We start from the raw sequence: 22,361 nt of genomic DNA on the forward strand, positions 1-22,361 counted from the left end.
TAAAAATAAAAATAAATACAAAATATATATATATTTTTTAATTAATTTTAACCTCTCTTGTTCTTTTATCATTTTTTTCTTCTTTTGTAATAATTTTTGTTTTTACTCATCCGTACACTTTTTATGTCCCCCCTTTATTAATATTTGTTTTTTAATATCTATCAATTGAAAAACGGAGTTTATATTTCTATGAATTTTCTTAGACTTTATATTTGATGGACTGGTGTAATTTGAGTAAGATGTATGTAATTCACTTGAGTTTTGGTGGACTTTAACTCATTCCAAGTAATTGATTTGTAATATTGAATAGGATGTATAGCTTATAATCAATTTTATATATTTTTTAATAGATAGTTACATGGGCTGATAACATGAGGGTGAATGCTATAAATTTGATCAAAGAAAGTATCCCGAACTACCCTCAAAAGGGTACTAAGATCCGGGAAGCACAAAGCAGGCAGTTTTAAGAGCAATTTCTCAGGAGCTATGTTCCACCAAATATCGAATCCAAGCATAGCACACAGGCATATTATAAAACATGAGTCCTTCAGGTATGGATACCTTATAACTTCTCTCATTGTAAAGGATTTGATCCTCCCACCCTCTAAATCATTAATTGCTTCTAACAATCGAGGCTTTTTAACTAGGAATCGTATGATTGGAGTGCAGTAATGGGTCACTTCAAAGGGGAATGCCTCCCACGCGTTTATTGGAACGCAGTTAGCAAATGTATATATGAGCTTAAAATTTCTACTCTCTCATACTCTTAATTATTTATTTAAACTGACTAATTTTATTATCCATTTGTATAGATTGCTGATGAAAATGAGTTTTTTTTATTTGGAACTGATGACCTTACCTAAATGACATTTGGGTATAGTAGATATGATGTTGGAAAATTTCTTTCCATTTACCTATCAAGCAGCAGTCTGTAGAGTGATCCGTTTGAGGTTAGTTGTGTAATATTTATTTGCTCATTGAGGATATGTGAAAGATAGTTCTTGAAATTTTTGAATTGTTTGACAATAATATTAAATATTCAGCTATTAAACTGAATTTTAAAGACTCTTGCAGGGTTCTAATTGAAAGGCTTGCAACACCTCAAGTTGTAGTTTAAGAAATTTGTTAATCTGGTGTAAGATGGTTGAATGACTAGCTTCCAGTTTTTTTTGTTGTTCTGTTGTTAGAGCTCCTTTCAGTTCTTAACTGCTTTGTTACATTTTAGCTTTCAGTCCTTTTTGTTTTATGTGAGCATTTGTTATCGAGTTTCTGTTCACTATGTTTTTTGTATTTTTTTAAGTGCTTCTATTACTTTATGATTTTTGTTTCAAATTGATTTTGAAAGGTTGCAAAGAATTTGGCCTAATTTTACTAGATTCAGGTATTGTTAGTTAGGTTGAATCAGATAATTAGTAATATTCTGCCTTCTGTTTTCTCGAATAATATTCTTGAGGGGTGATATGGTTGTGTGCTTGATAAACATTGTTGATTATACTTTGCTAATAATGATAATTGATAATTTATATCTAATCATCTATCTATTATTAAGGTTTTGTATAATTGAACAACACATAATAAAAACATAGAGTTTCAAGATAATATATTTTGTAGCTAAATTTCAAATACTGGAAAAGCTCTAATCTTTGGGAAATCTTTTTAAAGAAAAATTAATCGAATGTGGTTTGATCACTAAAACAGAAGCGAGTGGACTAATTGAGTTTTGCATGACTATACCATAGATGAAGAAGAGCTGAATAAGTACATGCATGACACTAATAGTGTATGTGTTAATGTAGTCACATTTTTTAAGTTGTATCTAAAATAGTAGTCATTTCATGTTCTTAATTTTGCTGTTGTGATGCCAGCTTGGTGGAATCAATTTTTTTTTTTCAATGGAGTGTTTTTCTTTTATACTTTTACTTCATACTAAAACTACCTTAATCCTTGATATGAAAATGATCAATTCGTCTGAGTATAGCAAGATATATTTTAATGCAACATCTAATATTTTTCAAGGATTTCACTAATCAATCAATATATTTTGCTTATAGCTATAGTCAATTATATATAGTGTACATTTTGTTTAATGCAAATGCTTAAGAAGATGATGTTGAAGCTATAGATATTTGCTTTTTCGAATGGTCCATAACTATCAAAAAATCAGTTGATGTTACAAAAGGTTACAACAACCAAAAGAGCAAAACTTTAGTTCTTATGATTTCTTTGATAAAAGAAATTTATATTCCCAAGGGAAAGCAAAGTGAGAGTTCAAATATATTTTTGAGTAAAAGATAAATAGGTCCCTGACATTTTTTTTTTGCGGACATTTTTGTCTTTAAGAAAAGAAAAATACATTCATGTCCATGACCCCTGTAAAATGTGGACATATTAACCCTTCTGTTGAATTCAGTCTGTTGGACACGTCAAAAAACTCTGACGTGACAAACATGGTGCTGACATGTCCGTTACGGGAGTCCACGTGGCTGTGAGCTTTTGGAAACTGGACATATAAGTCCCCAGGCACAAAAATGATGCCGTTTCACTACCTCCCCCAATCTTTCAAATTTTTTTGCCCTGACCAAGATTGATTCCTGAAGAATTGTAGCACAACACTTCAATGAAACCAAGATCTTTCAGGAAAACTAAGCTAAACAGATCAACTCATTCCACCAAAGTCAATATAGTGATTATCCAATATGATGCCATTCCAGTGATGCCTCTTATTCTCCGTTTAAAAACAGATTTCCATAAAAGCAGTTTCATAGTGATTTTGAGACTAGATATCCATAGTACATTAATAAGAACAACCCACTATAAACTTTAGTGGGTTGGATTCTGAAAAACTCAAAGTTTGTGTATGGCATCGAATTTAACGTGAAAATGACCAAAAAATTAATACAAAAAATTAACACAAATAGTTTGTCTATACATAAATAAACATTTCTTTCTCCTTTTTGATATACATGGATAATTAAAATAGGCTGCGAATAAATGCCAGTGGTCATAACTCAACTTAATTATTGAATGGTTAGCAGGCAGTTGCATCTACACGCACGTGCGAGATGATCATATGGAAATGCAAATATACAAAAATGACAAAATGTTACAAAAACAAGGTGCAGCTCACAATAAGACAAGTGCCCAATAAGAGATATAGAATCGGCAAAAAAAATGTACTCCCAAATTCAATTAAGGTTTAGCAATGATGACAACAAAGTTATATGCAAATTAACATACTATCAATGAAACAACAGTAAAACCCCTAAAGTTTACCAAAACTTAAACTCTGGAAGCCGTTGAATGAATAGTTTGAACCAAAGGTCCATCAGCATTAGGCTCCAACTCAGGATCAACCAAAGGGGACAAGAACCCAATCAAGAGGTTCAGCAAGTAAATTCCAAGCCTATAAGACACAATGTAAAATCCCTGGACATAAAAAACCCTCAAGACATAAATTGACACAATTTCCAAAGTCCCAATCCACCTATAGGTGGCGTGAGGCGTAGATTTATCCAGGTAATACTAGAACATCTTTGAGAATTCCTGCCACCATTGGTTCAAGGGTGCAGCAGCAGCAGAGATCTAGGGTTATGGCGAGGGAACAGAAAACCCTAAGATTGTTGAAAAAATGGGATTGAAGAGAGATATTACTGTGGAAAACAAGAAATTAATTGAAGAGAATAATAGGAGCTGACCTTAGAGGACGAGGATTTTGGAAGGTTTCGGTGGAAACGAAAATGATTTCAATTGAGAGAAATTGAAGAGTTAGCAGATCTACAAGGAACGAAAAAATTTGAAAGATTAGGGGAGGTAGTGAAATGGCGTCATTTTTGTGTCTGAGGATTTATATGTCCAATTTCCAAAAGCTCAGAGCCACGTGGACTCCCGTATGAACACGTCAGATCCACATTTGCCACATCAGAGTTTTTTGACGGGTCCAACAGACTAAATTCAACGGAAGGGTTAATATGTTCATGTTTTACAGGAGTCAAGGACATAAATGTATTTTTTGTTCTTTGAAGATGAAAATGTCTGCGGAAAAAAAGGTCAGGAAGCTATTTGTCCTTTATTCTATATTTTTTATTTGGAGAAAGAAATTTGGATTCCCAACTATAGTGATTATTCTTATGAAAAAGTGTGTTTTTGGAGAGTTTGCTAAGTTGGTTCAAGTATGAATTTAATTGCTCCGATAGTAGAATATGTACTTGAGTATGCCAAGAGAAGTCCCATCATGAATATTCTTCATGCTTAGAGAGAAGCTAAGATTGATGACAAGGTAAATTGTTGTCTCTCCATACTATGTTTTATGTTATGCTTATTAGCTTATGTACATAGTTTATGGAGTCTCCATGAATGTTTGCAATATGTTCTTGAAAATGAACGCGTTGAGTTATTCAAACAGACAACATTTAGAGCAAGAAGCTAAAGCCAAAGATGTTGAATAGCAGAAGAACTAACTTAGAAGAAACTACCAAATGTTGGGGATTAAAGTGGGGTGGACGATATGATCACATAGTAGGTTCTCATTGTAAATTTAATAGGTAAAAAACCATGAGGATGGCACTCTCTATAATCATTTCATAATTTATTGGTTTATATCTCTTTTTTGGGATAATTAACATTTTTTGAAGAACAGTCATTAATATAACTTATTGGAAGTTGTTAGCAACATTTTTTATAAGTTTTAAGTAATGTTTGCAGATTAAAGATACTCTGTGAAACACTTCATGAAGAGTTTTATGGTTAAAGATTATTCATGAATTAAGGATGAATATGTTTGCAGTATTACTTAGATTTTTTTATCACATTATGTTTTCCTGCAACATTTATCGATCACAAATGAATCTAAGACTGAACTAAAAAATAGGTGTCGACAACACTTATCCATTAGGGATTTTTTCTTATATTTTGATTTTGTGATTCCGAATAACTATTTGTACCGTTGTTAAGTCACCTGCATAATTATATTACTCATATCACCTTTCTTTTTCTGAAACCATTAAAGTTATTCCTTTTTTTGCTTTACATGTTTCTTTTTTGGAAATGATTCCACTAGGATTCATTATTATTTTTAAAATTTACATATGGTTGAAAATTAATGAAGAAAAAAATAGTATCTATCGATTATCAGCACCCTTAAGAATTCATGCTTCTTAAATCTGATAAGTTGGAAAAAATTTAGAGGCACATTAGGAACCATTTTTAAAATACTACCTCTTTATTTTTTAAATGGTATATTAAAAATAGACTATATTTTATACATTCAAATAGCAGTAGAGTATTCATTCAAGCGTCACTTTCACAATATTTAGGAATAAAGAATAGAAGAGAAAGAAAAAAATAAAAAAAATAAAAGATAAACCAAAAAGCAACGTCCTTTATAGTGCACTCTCTCTCTCATCTAAGTTAGAGTTTGGATTAAAAGATAGTGGTTGAGAGATTTGTAGAAATGAGTTGAAGTTGCGCAAAAGAAGCCTTACACTTATCTCTCTATTTCTTTCTTTCATCTTGGAAAATGATAAGTTTGATGAGAGATTTCAAACATCCATTCTTTTTCTCTTTCTCTTTTTCTTCAATTAGCAAATAAACAAAATGAAAGGCCAAAATAGTATATCTTCCTTAAGTTCTTCATCTTTTTATGCATTTGGTCCTCTTTTTTTGATAAACCTCTATTAGCATTGAAAAATAACAATTTATATTTTTTTAAAAAAAATTATCCAAGAAATAAATTATTTTAACATGATGAATCAAAGAAATCTTTTTTATATACATAAATTATATTAGTTATGGTTCTTATTTATGTTTATCTTTTGAACTGTGTTGTTGCTACTTTCATGTTTATCTTATCGTGTGCTCTAAATTTTGTTATAATATTAATTAACATGCTAAATGATTATTATATCCTCTGATACTATTTTAACGTAGGAATAATTTTTTTGTTATTTGAATATTGATATAACATATGTATTTTATCCAACATATTTTGATTTTATCTTAATATTCTTTATTTAAAAATTTTAAAAATACATGGATCACATGCAGTTGCATGGGTTATCATGCTAGTATTTTATATATAATTAGTTCGAATGATTTTTCTTCTAAATATCGAACCAAACCGCAAACCAATTGTGTGTCATGAGTAAAATGGAAAATTAATACATCTTGATCTGATTGAAACATCGAAACGAATACGAGAGAGAGAGAGAGAGAGAGAGTTTTATTATCCTCTCCTCTCTCCTAAAAACCCCACAAATGATGTCGTTCTCACACCACCGTCGAACTCAATCGGAGCTTCATGTCCGAATCCCCGACGAATTTGATCTTGATCTCGATATGGATGTGGATTTGGATGTTGATTCCTTTGATTTCAAAAATTCCATTCATAACAACGAAACTGTCATCTCTTCCTCCTCATCTTCCGTAGCAGCCGAATCCCTCTCTAAGCCCGTATCCGACCACCAACTACCTCCGTTCTCACCTGCCTCTGCCACCGTGCCGCCCATTGTGGATATCAGTAAAACCACCGTGAGGCCTGGTCACCGGCGCAGCAACTCGGCGGACGGCACCTCTTCTTCTTCATTGTTGTTGGAAGGCATTGAGGCCAAGAAGGCCATGTCCCCTGACAAGCTCGCTGAATTGTGGACTGTTGATCCCAAGCGAGCCAAGAGGTTCCTCTCTCTCTCTCTCTCTCTCTCTCTCTCTCTCTCTCTCTCTCTCTCATTCGTTATTCAATCTTCATATTCGATTGTCATAGGAATAACAATGTTATTATAGCTTAGCTCAAACCTGTAAGTTGCCTTTAGTTGAAAATTTTCATTCAATTTTTTAGATCGTTTCTTTTTCTAAAAGGAAATGCGATTGTGCACTTGCATGGGCCACAACGGTCCATGGTGGCGCTCTCTGCCACTTGTTCCAAGTTGAAAAGTTGAAAAGCATTTACAGTGGTGATTTGGTGAAAAAATTCATAATTGATAGGGGATAATGTATCTATTGCATAAATCGATTTTCACATTTAGTCAATGAAATATTGAAATTGACTTAAATAGAAAATGCATGGTATTCTCTGTAATCGTGCTGTTCATGATTCCTTTTTTAAATGGTGATTCATATTTTTGTTAGTTAAAGAGGGTACCTCCAAATTGTGCAGGATTTTGGCCAACCGTAAATCGGCGGCCCGTTCAAAGGAGAGGAGAGCTTGTTATGTGGTGGAGCTTGAGAGAAAAATTCAGGTTCTTCAAACAGAAGCAACTACTCTTTCAGCCCAATTAAATCTTTTTCAGGTTCTTACCTGCTGCCTTCATTCCACCTAGTATACATGTGCTTTTCTCTTTCATTCTCTTGCTTGTTTTAAATCACACATTAATGCATGTATCATTACTTCAGCCTAATTATGCACAGTACATTATAACATACCTCATTAATGTGTGCTATACATTGTCCCAAAACTCTGATCATTCATAATGATATGTTAGGCTCCTTATTATTCAGTATTGGCACGAAAACATAAAACATGATGCGAATATTTAACTTTCTGAATTATAAACGTTCATTACTTATGATTGGTTAGACAGGATATGGGTCCTCTCATGCTATATATTTGTTCCGTATCATTCAATCTACTGTATGATGATCCCTTAATGTGTGAGGATCCTATTCCTGTTTGATATACTTGATTTTGTTTCATGTATAGTTTAGATGTGTTATCTTGTAAATATCAGGAACAATTACCACCTATCTATTCGTTGGTCATTTGTTATTTACTCTTTGGCATGTTTTCTGTTTTCCTTTTAAAGGCATTTTGTTTTCTTTAAATGTGTGTTGTTTACTAGTTGTAAAATTCCTAGTATGTTATGGAACGCTTAAGGCATTCATATAATGCTACCTAAGACTTATTCATTGCGAAAAATCTTTTTCAGAGAGATACAACTGGTTTGACTACTGAAAATACTGAACTTAGGCTACGCTTACAAGCTATGGAGCAACAAGCTAAGTTATGTGATGGTATGTATTTTTGGATAAATATGTGATGGTATGTTTCAATCATACAAAGAAAATCTGAGAATTTTTGAAGCCAAATTTATACAACAATGAAGCCTTGCCTCACTAGGTGGGGTTGGCTACTTTGGATCAAACGACACCATTGAGCTCTATTATGTATCATGTCTACAGAAAGATCGTTTACATGTAGATATCGTTTGACCACCTCATGGATGGTCTTCCTAAGTCTTCCTCTACCTTTCACATGAATGATTCATGTCTTCATGACATGGATCATGACATGAAGCCAGATTGATAATGAGGATTTTTTTTTTCTTCAGTATGAGCATAAATGTAGAATTATTATTTTCCGAGATATTATTGTTTACAACCTTTTATGCACTTTTTAGTTTTATTTCATAAGTATTAGATTTCTTGTACTCCTCAAAAATAGTTTTCCCCCCTCATGCTCAATGACTAACTAAGAGTGTATTTGTTTTTGTTAATATTTCAACTAAGATATTGTGATTTATATAATACGCTTGACTTCAACCATCCCTTTTTTTGTTAAAAAAATTACAGCTCTGAATGAAGCACTGAAAAAAGAAGTTGATAGACTCAAGATTGCTACTGGAGAGATGGTAACTCGTCCCAATTCGAATAGTTTGGCAATGCATCGGCCTTCATATTCTCAAGCTCCTTTCTTCTCGTTTCAATCGCAACATTTTGCAGGCGAACTTCACACCATGCAAATGCCTCCTTTGCATCCACTGTCGCCTAATATGTCTTCCCCTCGACCGCTGATTGATGTAACTACTCCATACAATTTGTCAAACATGTTGCCAAGTGATCATGTTCCTGTTGGCCAATTTCAGGTGCTAGACATAAGTCATCCGATCCCTCATGTTCTGATTCATGATGGTCCCTCCATTTCTGTTAATAAAATCAACGATGCCTTTTGATTTAAATTTGACTGACCAACATGTTTCACCTCCTTGTTTATTAATTAGATTGTTCATAGTCTGACACAAGTGATTGATTTTTGTTTTTCTATTCAATTAATTTATAAAAAGGTCATTTTTTTTATCATGTTCATTGATATCTTCACTCCTCTCCTTCTGCCAATTTTTGTTAGGGTTCAAATTAATGTATGAGCTCAAGTGAGACAGGTTTTTCTTATTTTATTTTTGTATTATATGACAATTTTTCTTTTCTTTTTAACAAATTATTTTATAACAACTTTGATAATATTTGCCTAATTTCACATTCTATTTTTTTTTTGTTGCCCACGGTATTCTCTATCCTGATAGGCCAAAGATTAATCTGTTACGGATCTGAACTTCATTTAAGGGTCTGTCACTGGCCAATGGGTTATTGCATGCACAAGGTGAGATTCAAACTCCCAACACTTACTTATGTGAGTTGACCACTCGACCAATCCAAATTAGTTATTTGACATTTCATTTAGGTGATTGTTATAGTGTCTAAAAGGTGATGTCTAATTTAGTAAAAAAGATTAAAAATTAATATTTAATTTAAAAAGTATAAAAATAAATAATTTTTAAAAATTTAAAATTTATTACAAAAATAAAGTAGGTAAAATTTAAGCATTAATTCATAGGCCGAATAGAATTGGCCTTCCATTTAATAACCCATTAACCGGTGTTCAGTTCTCTATTTGTAACCCATTGTACAAAGAAGCATTTGTCATCAATTTCATTTGTGAATTCAACTAGTATGCAATGGATGTTGGTTAGGTCGTCATGTATCCGTAGAAATGGACAAAAAGGCTGACATTTTCGTTGGTTATTCTGCTGTCACTTTTGAAGGATCCATCTGAATAAATAGTTCCTTAAATGACCACAATCACATATCTTACTAGTTATTCTCATGTCTAAAAAAAATACGGGAGAAAATGAATGGCGAACACTACTTATTGTTATGGTCCCTTGTTTTCCTTTATAGTTGATCCTATCCGTTATTGTCTTTTTTCATTCGTTCATCCTTTTAATTTTCAACACTTAGGCTTTTTTGTTTCACATTTGCCAATAAGATTCCATGAAAGCATTGCTTAGGTAATGTTGGAGTTGAAGCGTTAGTTCAAGTGGCAAATCATGGTGTCTCTTGATATGTTATGCGTAGTTTTGAAATTTGATAAGGTTAAATGATAGATGAGATTGCTTTAAGTATTGTATGTGTGAGTGTGTAGTATAGATGATTTTTAATGTTATAATACTTAGGATTGAAAGTTTGAAAGTTGTCCAATTTATCTGATTAAAAAAATTTAAGTAATATTGTAATGTTTAAAATTGGAGACTATTCGATCATAAGTAAACATAAAATTTATACATGAAGAACATGGGTTTAAATTTTAGCGTTTTCCCCCCTTGTGCCTTTAGGCTGTATTTGGTTGTTGTCTCGAAAGTATGAAAACATACACACATACATAAGAATATATAGGTACAAGAAGACATTAATTTTGTATTGTGTTTGGTAATTAATAAGACATCGACTGAACATACAACTCATAATTCTACTAAAAAGTCAATTTTACCCTCATCATTTATATATCGCCATCATCACTTCAGCCTTTTCACTCTCTTTCAAAATCATTGCAATTTACCATGGCATCACCATCTTCAAACCAACACAGATTTCTTTTTGTTTGGTAATTCTTAATCTAGTAATTCTTAATCAAAACAAATTCAATCTCATAAGCATCAAAACTAACAAAATTGCTAAAAAAAATCAGCATAACAAATACAAATCTCCATCATTTTAAACATCAACTCAAACAGAGAATGAGTTATCACTCCATCCATAACAAATAACATCACAAATAAAATTCAATTTCAAATTCAATGTTTATAAAATAAATAAAAGTTCTTCAATAGCATTCTAATTAAACAATACACTCAGATACAAAATTTTTATTAAAAAATAAAATTTTAAATAAATACAAATTAAATCTAAGATAAAACAAGGCATTAGAGTAAATGAAAAAAAAAAGAAAGAGATAGAAAAGAATGAAAAGAAGATGAAAAGATGAGGAGAGGTGAAAGAAGGATGGAGTCGATATAAAAAGACTAAATCTATAATGAGATTTGTGGTTGTTTTCGCTGTAAATCTATAATTACTCTCGCCACCAAAGAGAGGAAGAATGAAATGTAAAATAGAGAGGATAAAAGGCCAACGCCACCAAAGAGAAGACGAACAATGCCACCATAAAGAGAATGAAGGGCGATGCCATCAAAGTCCAAAGTCGGGCAACAGCCATGAATAGGATATGGATATATAGGTTACATAAAGAGGAAATAAAAAGTGGTTAAAGAAAAGGAAATTAAGTTGAAAATGTTAAAGATATGGATGGAATTACAAAAATATTAAAGGAATAAAATTGTAAAAATTTCAGTGTCTCAAACTAAAAATTATTGTCTCAACTAATTGGAGAGACACATGATACATATTTTTTGTGAGTATATTTGTATACCCATGTCTCTTTTATTTATGTGTCTTACATACCAAACAAAAAATACATTTTATCGTATCTCTGTCTTTGGCATACACGTATATAAATCAAACGGTGCCTTAACAACAACAAAAATTATTCTTCTAAGTGATTCAAATGGATTAAAATCTTTTAAAATAACTACTTTTTTTTCTTGGGTATAAACAAAAGATATAAATTGGGAATCATTATATATTTCTCTCACCTTGGTCGAATGATTTAGTTGGTAATATTATCTTTGAAATTCTTGTTAAGAAAAGAAATTGTTCCAAGTGCAGATCCAAAAAAGTAAGAATTCTAACCAGTTCAGTGCACATTTCAAATTTAACATTCGCAAGTCAAGAATGAAACTATTGTTCAACATAGTAAGTAGTAACATTAAAATAACTGCTATCCCGCTTCGTTCCCAACCTAATTTCAACTTGTTAACAACCTCAACCTAATCACTTGTTGAAACAACTAACCTAAGGGTCCAAAGTAGATAAGAGACAACATAACAGTTCAACAGATATGTGGGCACCAAACATGTTGTAACGAAAACTCAATTGGTTACAACCCTCTTAAATAATTTCACATGGTAGGGTTTGGATTTTGGAACATGGTAGTTTGAACTTGCATTTCTTCTGAAAGACCGGTCTTATATGTTCAAAATCATGTGACCACTGCACTACTTAACTACCACTTGAAATGTGACCTCTCAAACCACCCTTTTACGTCAATGCCTTCAATTCCAAAATCCATATCCATATAATGCTTTATTTGTGTGTGTCTTTACATCATATTTTGCATGTTGCCCAAGTGGTCTTGGGGACAACCCTTGTGGAAGCCACTTTCACAAATCACAATACTCTTCTTTTCTTTTCTTTTAGTCCACATACCCTATTTGTGGATCTCATTTCTAGTACCCTGAAACGATATTCTCCTAATAATTTTAATACTTTGATCTTTCAATGCAAGCACCAATTTTCTCATTGTTTTAAAATTTCTTCCTTGCCATAATTATTGAGCCTTTTCAGTTATCAGTTTATCACATATATATGAACAAGAAACGTGGAATGTTGCATGCTCATAAATGCTTAGGCAAGTGACTTTATGGTTTTCCCTTTTGGTCGTTCGCATTTTGGACATCCATTTTGCGCTTCTCTATCAAAAAGTGACATGAGTTTTCGAACTCCATATCTTAGATGTTGGATTATTCTATTTCAATTTCTTTCTTTAATTTGCGGTAAAGCCACAAATATTGACTAGCACCGAAAAAGCGGAGACTCAAAGTTCAATTGGTTCTTTATCTTTTTTTTTTTATTGTATGTATCTAGGGTGAATTCCCATGAATTTTATTAAGAGTAATGCTAGGGGCCAGCAACATTTGTAATTGGTAGCCATCAACTAGTCATTAATGATGATTTGATGGTGTAAGATTGGTGTGAAATTTTATCCAATAACTCACATTTCTCTACTGGTTACATGCTGACCAAAATATAATAAAATTGTTGGCCCCTAAACTTTTCCATTTATTAATGGGGAAATAATGAAGAAAAAAAAAAGGTGAAAACATCCTTCAGTAAAAATGAGCAGAAATTGTTCCTTCACATATAATAATCACTCGTAGGAACCATCCTCTATTGTCTTTTCGATGCATAATAAGACAAGATTAGCAGGTTTGTCAACCTAATACTAATTGATAATTAATATATAGGAGTTTTTCATTGCCTTAATTAATAAATTTAAGGCCACAGGTACTTATTAACTGAGTTTTGGGGGGAAGGGCTGAACTGAAGAACCAAGTTTGTTAACATTTTTCATTAACTAAAATTATTGAATTTTTTCTGAATTATACTAATACTCGTGCTTAAACCATAGATATCACATTCTGCTATAAAAATTTCAAATACAAAAGTTAGATCTATATATAATATTGAAAGAACTATGTCACAAGGAAAGAATGTCAAATTTTTCAATTTTTTTTTTTTTTGAAAGATACAATTTTATTTTCATTTCCTACAAAGCTAAATTATAAACATGTTATTTTTATGGGTCACCATCTTTTAATTTTATGAAAAAATTCTGCACCGTTTAATAATATTCATAGTGGATAAATAAAATAAAAAGAATCTCATGTTGCATACCCCTCAGGCATCAGGCATCACTGATATTATTATCCACTAGGAGATAGATTAATCATTAATTAGTTAATTAACATATTTATCTACAAGTCATAATCCAAATTTGTTTGCATGTTATTTTCTTGTTTTCTTTTTATCTTTTTCTGACAATGAGGAATGAATAAAATGGGCCGCAAAGAACGGGACATGCATGTGCTAGTAACATGGTAGGGCCCAATAGAAGATCTTCACCACTTTTCCTACAACTCTTTCCATAGCTTCTCTTCGTATTAATGGCCACATGGATACAAAAAGGAACATCACTAAGATCAATTAATTGTTTCAACTTTCAAGCATTGAATTGAAAGCTTTGTTACATTAAGAAACAAATTAACCATCCTTCAAGTCTTTTTTATTAAACGCACACGCCTTGTTAATGGTTAGTTCTTTGATTGAACGCAACCACACCGCACAACTTGTCCATTTCTCATATTTCAAATAATCTTTTACGCTTCTTTATTTCCTCAGCAGTAATATATCGATTTAGGGTTTATATGTACAGTAAAAATTAAACTCATTCAAACGAAGATATCTTGAGTTTAAAGTACCGCCTTAATTTTATTAACTATTAACAATAAACATATAGTATGTAAATTTAAAATAGTTTAATTTTGATATATTAAAGTATAAAATATTTTATACAATTATCTAATTATATATATATATTTTGTGAATGAGTATAGAGTGTTTAAGAAAAATGTGACTATGTATTTATAGTCATATTTTTTAGCAATAAAAAAATCACAATCTTAGTTCAGAAAACTGTAACTATTGAGCTATGAGCACGATTTTAAACTATGACATAATGCTAAAAACAATGTAGTATTTATTTTTTATCAATTTTTTTTTTAGTTATAGTCACGATTTAACCTGACAAGAGATCAAAGATGTTTGTAATGTTATTTTTATTAATATATGGAATGTAAAATTGTGTTACACTTTTGATATAATTTGATTATAACAATGCAAATATCAGTTTTGATAAAATTGTGAAAGAATAGGAAAAGAAAAGAAAAGATAAAGGAATTTTTATTAACTGTTGATTGATTGAATTCAATTAAATTGTAAATTATGAAGGTAAAACTAAATATATATAAAGTATTGGTCTATGAAAGATAAAAGTAAATAAAGATAAAATAAGAACAAATAAATATAAGGCAAAGATAAGATAAGATAAAATAATAAAGTCTAAAATTAGAACTTAATGTATGTATTTTATTGGATTGAATTTGTGGACCACGAGACTTCTTTATTGTTGTCATGGGATAAGGTAAAAGAGTAGTTTAATACTCCCCCGCAAGCTGGTGGATGGAAGATGTCAATAATCCACAGTTTGGATAAGTTTCGATGAAATGATTGAGGAAGACACGTGTGGCGGAGTGATGCAGAGGGAGATGCAGTGCTTGAGAGAGAGAGCAAGCAGCAATCTTAAAAAAAAGCGAGTAGAGCGCAATAAGATTGATCTTCAAATGGCGTGTATGACGCAATAAAGAGGCCACGTAGAGCACAATAAAAAAGAGAGGGCGCGGGAAGCGTAATAAGAGTGTAGAGAAAACTGCTAACACAAAGTGCACATTGAACTGCTGAAACAGAATGCAAACGAAACTGTCAGAAGAAGATACAGATGGAACTGTCGGAAGAAAGCGCAGATGGGCCATAGTAACTATTCCATGAATGATAGTTGAACAGGGCTTCACTTCTTTTTTCCTGCATAGTATAATCTAATAACCTTTGTTAAGCAGTATCAATAATGGCAAACAGAATGACAGAAAATGAAAGGTCAGAAGTTGAGTTCAAGGCTTTCTTGATTGAGCGTATTGCGTTGGTTTTCATCGCCATCGTCACTGCTTCAATATAGTGGCCATGTGCAGCACACAGCGTGGCCACTTGTCCTAGTACTGATGATCTTCACACATGGTCATTTATTTCTCTAGTGCTATTTACCTACACCATCATACCCGCATTCTACGTATTTCGGTGGTTCTATACCACCGTAGCGACCAGCCAGATGTCACCGTGGGTAGGGAGAATCCTCTTCATTTTGGAGAGGTTGTTGGTGGTGGTTATGCTTGTTGCGGTTCTCCGGGGATCCATCTTTGTTAATTCAACTTTCTTAATATATTTTTGGACTCGTTTCATTACTGGCGTATACTTTCTCTGCCTCCTCGATCAATTTTTATTCCTTGTTGACAGTAATAACTACTGTTCTGATGAAACCGATATAAATTCTGTCAAAAGAGAAGAAGACGAAGAAGAAGAAAAGGATTATGATAATGGGAACGACCAAGAAGAGGAAAAGGAAGAGGTTCACAAAAGTGATGTTAAATTCAAAGAAGTAGAGTGGGTGGAAGAGGAAGAGGAAGAGGTTCACACAAGTGATGATGAATTCAAAGAAGTAGAGTGGGTGGAAGAGAAACAAGAAAAGGAAGATAAAGAGAAGGAAGATGATGACGAGTCTACGATTTCGGAGTGGCTAAGTAAGAAGACAAATAAAGAATGTTCCAAGTGTGAGGTAATATTGGGTGAATGGCACTTAACATTTGAGAAGATGAAAAAATTGGCCACAATGTTTATGGAAGATTCCATGATGGAAGCAAAGAAAAGATAACAATAATTCGAAGAATTTTATAGAAAAAAAGAGATATCAAAATTGGATTAAGAAATCCAATCTTTAAACCAAGAAAAACAGGAATTGCTCTGATACCATGATAAAATTGTGAAAAAATAAGAAAAGAAAAGAAAAGATGAAAGAATTTTTATTGAATGTTGATTGATTGAATTGAATTGAATTGTAAATTGTGAAGGTAAAACTATATATATATAGAGCATAGGCCTATGAAAAATAAAAGCGAATAAAGATAAGATAAGAACAAATAAATATAAGATAAATATAAAATAAGATAAAATAAAAAAGACTAAAATTAAAACTGAATTTATGTATTCTGTTGGGCTGAATTTGTGGGTCACGAGACTTCTTTATTATTGTTATGGGCTAAGGTAGAAGAGTAGTTTAATACGCCCCCACAAACTGGTGGATGGAAGATGTCAATAATCCACAGCTTAGATAAGTTCCGATGAAATGATTGAGGAAGACGTGTGTGGCGTAAGGATGCAGAGGGAGATGCGTGCGGCGGAGCTAGAGCTGCCGACGGCAAAAATATAAAAGAAAATGTTGTACTTGAGGGAGAGAGAGCAAGCAGCGATCTTAAAAAAAAGCGCGTAGAGCACGATAAGATTGATCTACAGAGGGCGCATATGGCGCAATAAAAGAGGGCGCATAGAACGCGAAAAAAAAGAGAAGGTGCATGGAGTGCAATAAGAGTACAGATGGAACTGATAAAACAGAGTGCAGATTGAACTGCTGAAATAGAATGCAGACATGACTGCTGAAACATAATGCAGACGGAACTGTCGGAAGAAGGCGTAGACAGGCCATAGTTACTATTCCATGAATGATAGTTCAACAGGGCTTCGCCCTCTTTTTCCCTGCGTAGTATAATCTAATAACCTTTGTTAAGTAGTGTCAACAATGGCAAACAGAATGACAGAAAAAGAAAGGTCAGAAGTTAAGTTCAAGGCTTTCTTGACTGAGCGTATTGTGTTAGTTTACATCGCCATCGTCACTGCTTCAATATGGTGGCCATGTGCAGCACACACCGTGGCCACTTGCACTAGCACTGATGATCCTCACACGTGGTCGTTTATTTCTCTAGTGCTGTTTACCTACACCATCATGCCCGCATTCTACGTATTTCGGTGGTTCTATACCGCCGTGGCAACCAGCCAGATGTCACTGTGGATACGGAGAATCCTCTTCATTCTGGAGAGGTTGCTGGTGGTGGTTATGCCTGCTGCAGTTCTCCGTAGATCCATCATCTTTTTTAATCCAATTTTTTTAATGTATTCTTGGTCTCTTCTCGTTACTGGTGTATACTTCTTCTGCCACCTCAATCAATTTTTATTCTTTGTTGATAGTAATAATACTATTTTGATGAAACCAGTATAAATTCCACCAAGAGAGAAGAAGAAGAACAAGATCATGATAATGGAAAAGACCAGGAAGAGGAAGAGGAAGAGGTGCATAAAAGTGATGATGAATTCAAAGAAGTTGAGTGGGTGCAAGAGGAAGAAGAAGAGGAAGAGGTTCACAAAAGTAATGATGAATTCAAAGTAGAGTGGGTGAAAGAGGAAGAAGAAGAGGAATAGAAAGAGGAAGAAGAGGAAGATGATGACGAGTCTACGATTTCGGAGTGGCTAAGTAAGATGACAAATAAAGAATGTTCGAAGTGTGAGGCAATGTTGGGTGAATGGCACTTAGCATTTGAGAAGATGGAAAAATTGGCCACAATGTTTATGGAAGATGCCATGATGAAAGCAGAGAAAAGGTAACAAGAATTGGAAGAATTTTATAAAAAAAAAAGATATCAAAATTGGATCAAGAAATCCAAGCTTTGAACCAAGACTATGAAAGATAAAAGCGAATAAAGATAAGATAAGAACAAATAAATATAAGATAAATATAAGATGAGATAAAATAATAAAAACTAACATTAAAACTGACTTCATGTATTCTGTTGGGCTGAATTTCTGGGCCACGAAACTTCTTTATTGTTGTCAAGGGCTAAGGTAGAAGAGTAGTTTAATACGCCCAGACAAGTTGGTGGATGGAAAATAATGCACAGTTTGGATAAGTTCCGATGAAATGATTAAAGAAGATGCGTGTGGCGCAGTGATGCAAAGGGAGATGCATGCGGCGGAGTTAGAGCTACCGACGGCAAAAATATAAAAGGAAATGTTGTGCTTGAGGAAGAGAGAGCAAGCAGCGATCTTCAAAAACAAAAGCGCGTAAAGCGCGATAAGATTGATCTTTAGAGGGCGTGTATAGTGCAATAAAAGAGGGCGCGTAGAGCACGATAAAATAGAGAGGGCGCGTAGAGCGCAATAAGAGTGCAGATAGAACTGCTAAAACAGAATGCAGACGGAACTGCCGGTAGGAAGCACAGATAGAACTGCCGAAAGAAGATGTAGACAGGCCATAGTTACTATTCCATGAATGATAGTTGAGCAAGGCTTCACCTTCTTTTTCCTCGTGTAGTATAATATAATAACCTTTGTTAAGCAGTGTCAACAATGGCAAATAGAATGATAGAAAAAAAAGGTCAGAAGTTGAGTTCAAGGCTTTCTTGATTGAGTGTATTGCGTTGGTTTTCATCGCAATCGTCACTGCTTCAATATGGTTGCCATGTGCAACACATACTGTGGCGACTTGCCCTAGAACTGATGATCCACACACGTGGTCGTTTATTTCTCTGGTGCTGTTTACCTACACCATTATACCAGCATTCTACATATTTCAGTGGTTCTATACCGCCGTGGCAACCAGCCAGATGTCACTGTGGATACGGAGAATCCTCTTTATTCTGGAGAGGTTGCTGGTGGTGGTTATGCCTGCTGCGGTTCTCTAGGGATCTATCTTTGTTAATCTAACTTTCTTACTGTATTTCTGGTCTCTTCTCGATACTGGTGTTTACTTCCTCTGTTGCCTCGTTCGATTTTTATTCGTTGTTGATAGTAATACTACTGTTCTGATGAAATCGGTATAAATTCTGCCAAAAGAGTAAAAGAAGAAGAAAAAGATCATGATAAAGGAAAAGACCAAGAAGAGGAAGAGAAAGAGGAAGATCAAGAGGAAAAGCAAGAGGAAGAGGTTCACAAAAGTGATGATGAATTTAAAGAAGTAGAGTGGGTGAAAGTGGAAAAAGATGAGGAAGAGGTTCACACAAGTGATGATAAATTCAAAGAAGTAGAGTGGGTGGAAGAGAAAGAGAAAGAGGAAGAGGAGGAAGATGATGAGGAGTCTACGATTTCGGAGTGGCTAAGTAAGAAGACGAATAAAGAATGTTCCAAGTGTGAGGCAATGTTGGGTGCATGGCACTTATCATTTGAGAAGATGGAAAAATTGGCCACAATGTTTATGGAAGATGCCATGATGGAAGCAAGAAAAAGGTAACAAGAATTGGAAGAATTTTATCAATAAAGAGATATCAAAATTGGATCAAGAAATCCAAGCTTTATACCAAGAAAAACAGGAATTGCTCTGATACCATGATAAAATTCTAAAAGAATAGAAAAAGAAAAGAAACGATGAAGAAATTTTTATTGATTGTTGATCGATTGAATTGAATTGAATTGTAAATTATGAAGGTAAAACTAAATATAAATATAGAGCATTGGCCTATGAAAGATAAAAGCAAATAAAGATAAGATAAGAACAAATAAATATAAGATATAGATAAGATAAAATAAAATAATTAAAATTAAAATTAGAACTGAATTTATATATTCTATTGGACTAAATTTGTGGACTACGAGACTTCTTTATTGTTGTCATGGGTTAAGGTAGAAGGGTAGTTTAATACGCCCCCTACAAGCTGGTGGATGGAAGATGTCAATAATTCACAACTTGGATAAGTTCCGATGAAATGATTGAGGAAGACGCGTGTGGCACAGTGATGCAGAGGGAGATGCGTATGGTGGAGTGATAAACCACTATTTTATGGTTTATCTTGTGCTCAATTGAATGGTTTTTATCAACTCTTTACCCACTTATTCATACTATTTGCATGGTTTTATATTTACCTTCCTAATTATGTGCTTTGATTGAAAATATACTTCTTTGACTTTTATTTCCTTTTATTTAATCCTCTTTTATTACCATTAGATGCTTTGATATGTGTGTTAAGTGATTTCAGGAATTACAGGGCAGGAATGGCTTAGAGGATGGAAATGAAACATACGAAAGTGGAAGGAATACAAGAAGTTGAAGGAACTGAAAAGCTGTTAACCTGACCCTCTCTCACTAAAACGATCATAACTTGAGCTAAAGAGGTTCAAATGATGTGGTTTTACTTGCATTGGAAAGATAACGTCCGGGGCTTCGATTTGATATATAATTTGCCATAGTGGCCGTACAGATAGGCGACGCGAACGCGCGCTCCACACGGATGCGTCGCATCTGCGAACTTCAATCCGCGCGGACGCGTGGACGACGCCTCCGCGTCACTTTGCCGCGACCTGTACGGACCAGATTTCACAATCAGCGACTTCTGGGCTGTTTTTGACCCAATTTTTGGCCCAAAGAACACAGATTGGAGGCTATAAAGTGGGGGAATGCATCCATTCATGAAAATGCTTTCATAATTCACTTTTCATAGTTTTAGATGTAGTTTTTAGAGAGAGATGTTCTCTCCTCTCTCTTAAGAATTTAGGATTAGGATTTTTAGAAATTAGGAATATTACTTTTTCATCACAGGTTCAATGTTCTTTAATTTATGTTTCTCTTCTACTTTGGATACTCTAATACTTTTATCTGTTTATTATTTATGTTGCCCATTTGAGTCATAAATCTTTCGATGTTAGATTTAAATTTATATTTAAATACAATTGAGGTATTTTTAGATCTATGATTTTCATTTAGCTTTTTATATTCTTGGCTTTAATTGATTAACTGGAAGCTCTTGAGTTATCAACTATTCATGATTGATTGTTATGTCGGCTAATTAATTTGAATTCCACTAACTCTAGTCTTTCTTTAGGAGTTGGCTAGGATTTGGGAATTCTAACCAATTGGTTCACTGGACTTTCTCTTGCTTACGCAAAGGTTAACTAAGTGGGATTAACTTCCATTCTTGTAGGAGTAACTAGGATAGGACTTCCGAATTTTCATATCTTGCCAAGAGTTTATTTTATAGTTATTTATTTATTTCGCTTATCATTTATCATACTTGTTCCTCATTCTCAAAACCCCCAAAATTTTACCTTTTTCATAGCCAATAATAAGTCATACCTCCCTGCAATTCCTTGAGAAGACAACCCGAGGTTTAAATACTTCGGTTATCAGTTTATTTAGGGGTTTGTTACTTGTGACAACCAAAACGTTTGTAAGAAAGGTTGATTGCTTGGTTTAGTAACTATACTTACAACGAGAGTTTACTATAACTTCTAAACCATCAATCTTCATTTCTTCATGGAGCTAGAGCTGCCGACGGTAAAAATATAAAAGGAGATGCTGTGCTTGAGGGAGAGAGAGCAAGCAGCGATCTTAAAAAAAAGTGCATAAAGCACAATAAGATTGATCTTCAGAGGGCGCGTATGGCACAATAAAAGAGGGCATGGAGAGCGCGATAAAAAAGAGAGGGTGCGTGGAGCGCAATAAAAGTGCAGATGGAACTGCTAAAATAGAGTACAGATTGAATTATTGAAACAGAATGCAGATATGACTGCTGAAACAGAATGCAGATGAAACTGCCGGAAGAAGGTGTAGATGAAACTGTCGGAAGAAGGCGTAGATAGGCCATCGTGACTATTTCATGAATGATAGTTGAATAAGGCTTCACCTTCTTTTTCCCTGCGTAGTCTAATCTAATAACCTTTGTTAAGCAGTGTCAACAATGACAAACAGAATGACAGAAAATGAAAGGTTAGAAGTTGAGTTCAAGGCTTTCTTGATTGAGCATATTATGTTGGTTTTCATCACCATCGTCACTACTTCAATATCGTGGCCATGTGCAGCACACACCGTGGCCACTTGCCCTAGCACTGATGATTCTCACACGTGGTCGTTTATTTCTCTGGTGCTTTTTACCGACACTATCATGCCCGCATTCTACGTATTTCGGTGGTTCTATACCGCCGTGGCGACCAGCCAGATGTCA

General features: G+C 33.7%; 2 protein-coding genes across 2 annotated transcripts; both read left to right on the forward strand.

Annotated features, from left to right (window-relative positions):
* Positions 1 to 6,255: 6,255 nt before the first annotated feature.
* On the forward strand, positions 6,256 to 8,939 carry LOC107470204 (transcription factor RF2b). Its single transcript, XM_052255040.1, has 5 exons — positions 6,256 to 6,339; positions 6,445 to 6,668; positions 7,148 to 7,280; positions 7,917 to 8,001; positions 8,560 to 8,939. Exons 1-5 carry the CDS (start codon positions 6,256 to 6,258, stop codon positions 8,937 to 8,939), a joined length of 906 nt encoding a protein of 301 aa, XP_052111000.1.
* An 8,971-nt stretch (positions 8,940 to 17,910) lies between these two features.
* Positions 17,911 to 21,999, forward strand: LOC127742977 (uncharacterized). Its single transcript, XM_052255650.1, has 3 exons — positions 17,911 to 18,032; positions 19,264 to 19,653; positions 21,939 to 21,999. Exons 1-3 carry the CDS (start codon positions 17,911 to 17,913, stop codon positions 21,997 to 21,999), a joined length of 573 nt encoding a protein of 190 aa, XP_052111610.1.
* Positions 22,000 to 22,361: the final 362 nt, after the last annotated feature.

Source organism: Arachis duranensis, chromosome 10 (genome assembly GCF_000817695.3).
Source record: "Arachis duranensis cultivar V14167 chromosome 10, aradu.V14167.gnm2.J7QH, whole genome shotgun sequence".
Lineage (NCBI taxonomy): Eukaryota > Viridiplantae > Streptophyta > Magnoliopsida > Fabales > Fabaceae > Arachis > Arachis duranensis.

Excerpts from the sequence above, each read along its gene's own strand:
- LOC107470204 (XM_052255040.1), top strand. The coding sequence starts at position 6,256 with ATGTCGTTCTCACACCACCGTCGAACTCAATCGGAGCTTCATGTCCGA. Across the intron at positions 7,281-7,916 it reads CCCAATTAAATCTTTTTCAG|AGAGATACAACTGGTTTGAC; the intron begins GTTCTTACCTGC and ends AATCTTTTTCAG. Across the intron at positions 8,002-8,559 it reads ACAAGCTAAGTTATGTGATG|CTCTGAATGAAGCACTGAAA; the intron begins GTATGTATTTTT and ends AAAAAATTACAG.
- LOC127742977 (XM_052255650.1), top strand. The coding sequence starts at position 17,911 with ATGACAAATAAAGAATGTTCGAAGTGTGAGGCAATGTTGGGTGAATGG. Across the intron at positions 18,033-19,263 it reads ATGATGAAAGCAGAGAAAAG|AGTAAAAGAAGAAGAAAAAG; the intron begins GTAACAAGAATT and ends TTCTGCCAAAAG. Across the intron at positions 19,654-21,938 it reads ATGATGGAAGCAAGAAAAAG|AATGCAGATGAAACTGCCGG; the intron begins GTAACAAGAATT and ends CTGCTGAAACAG.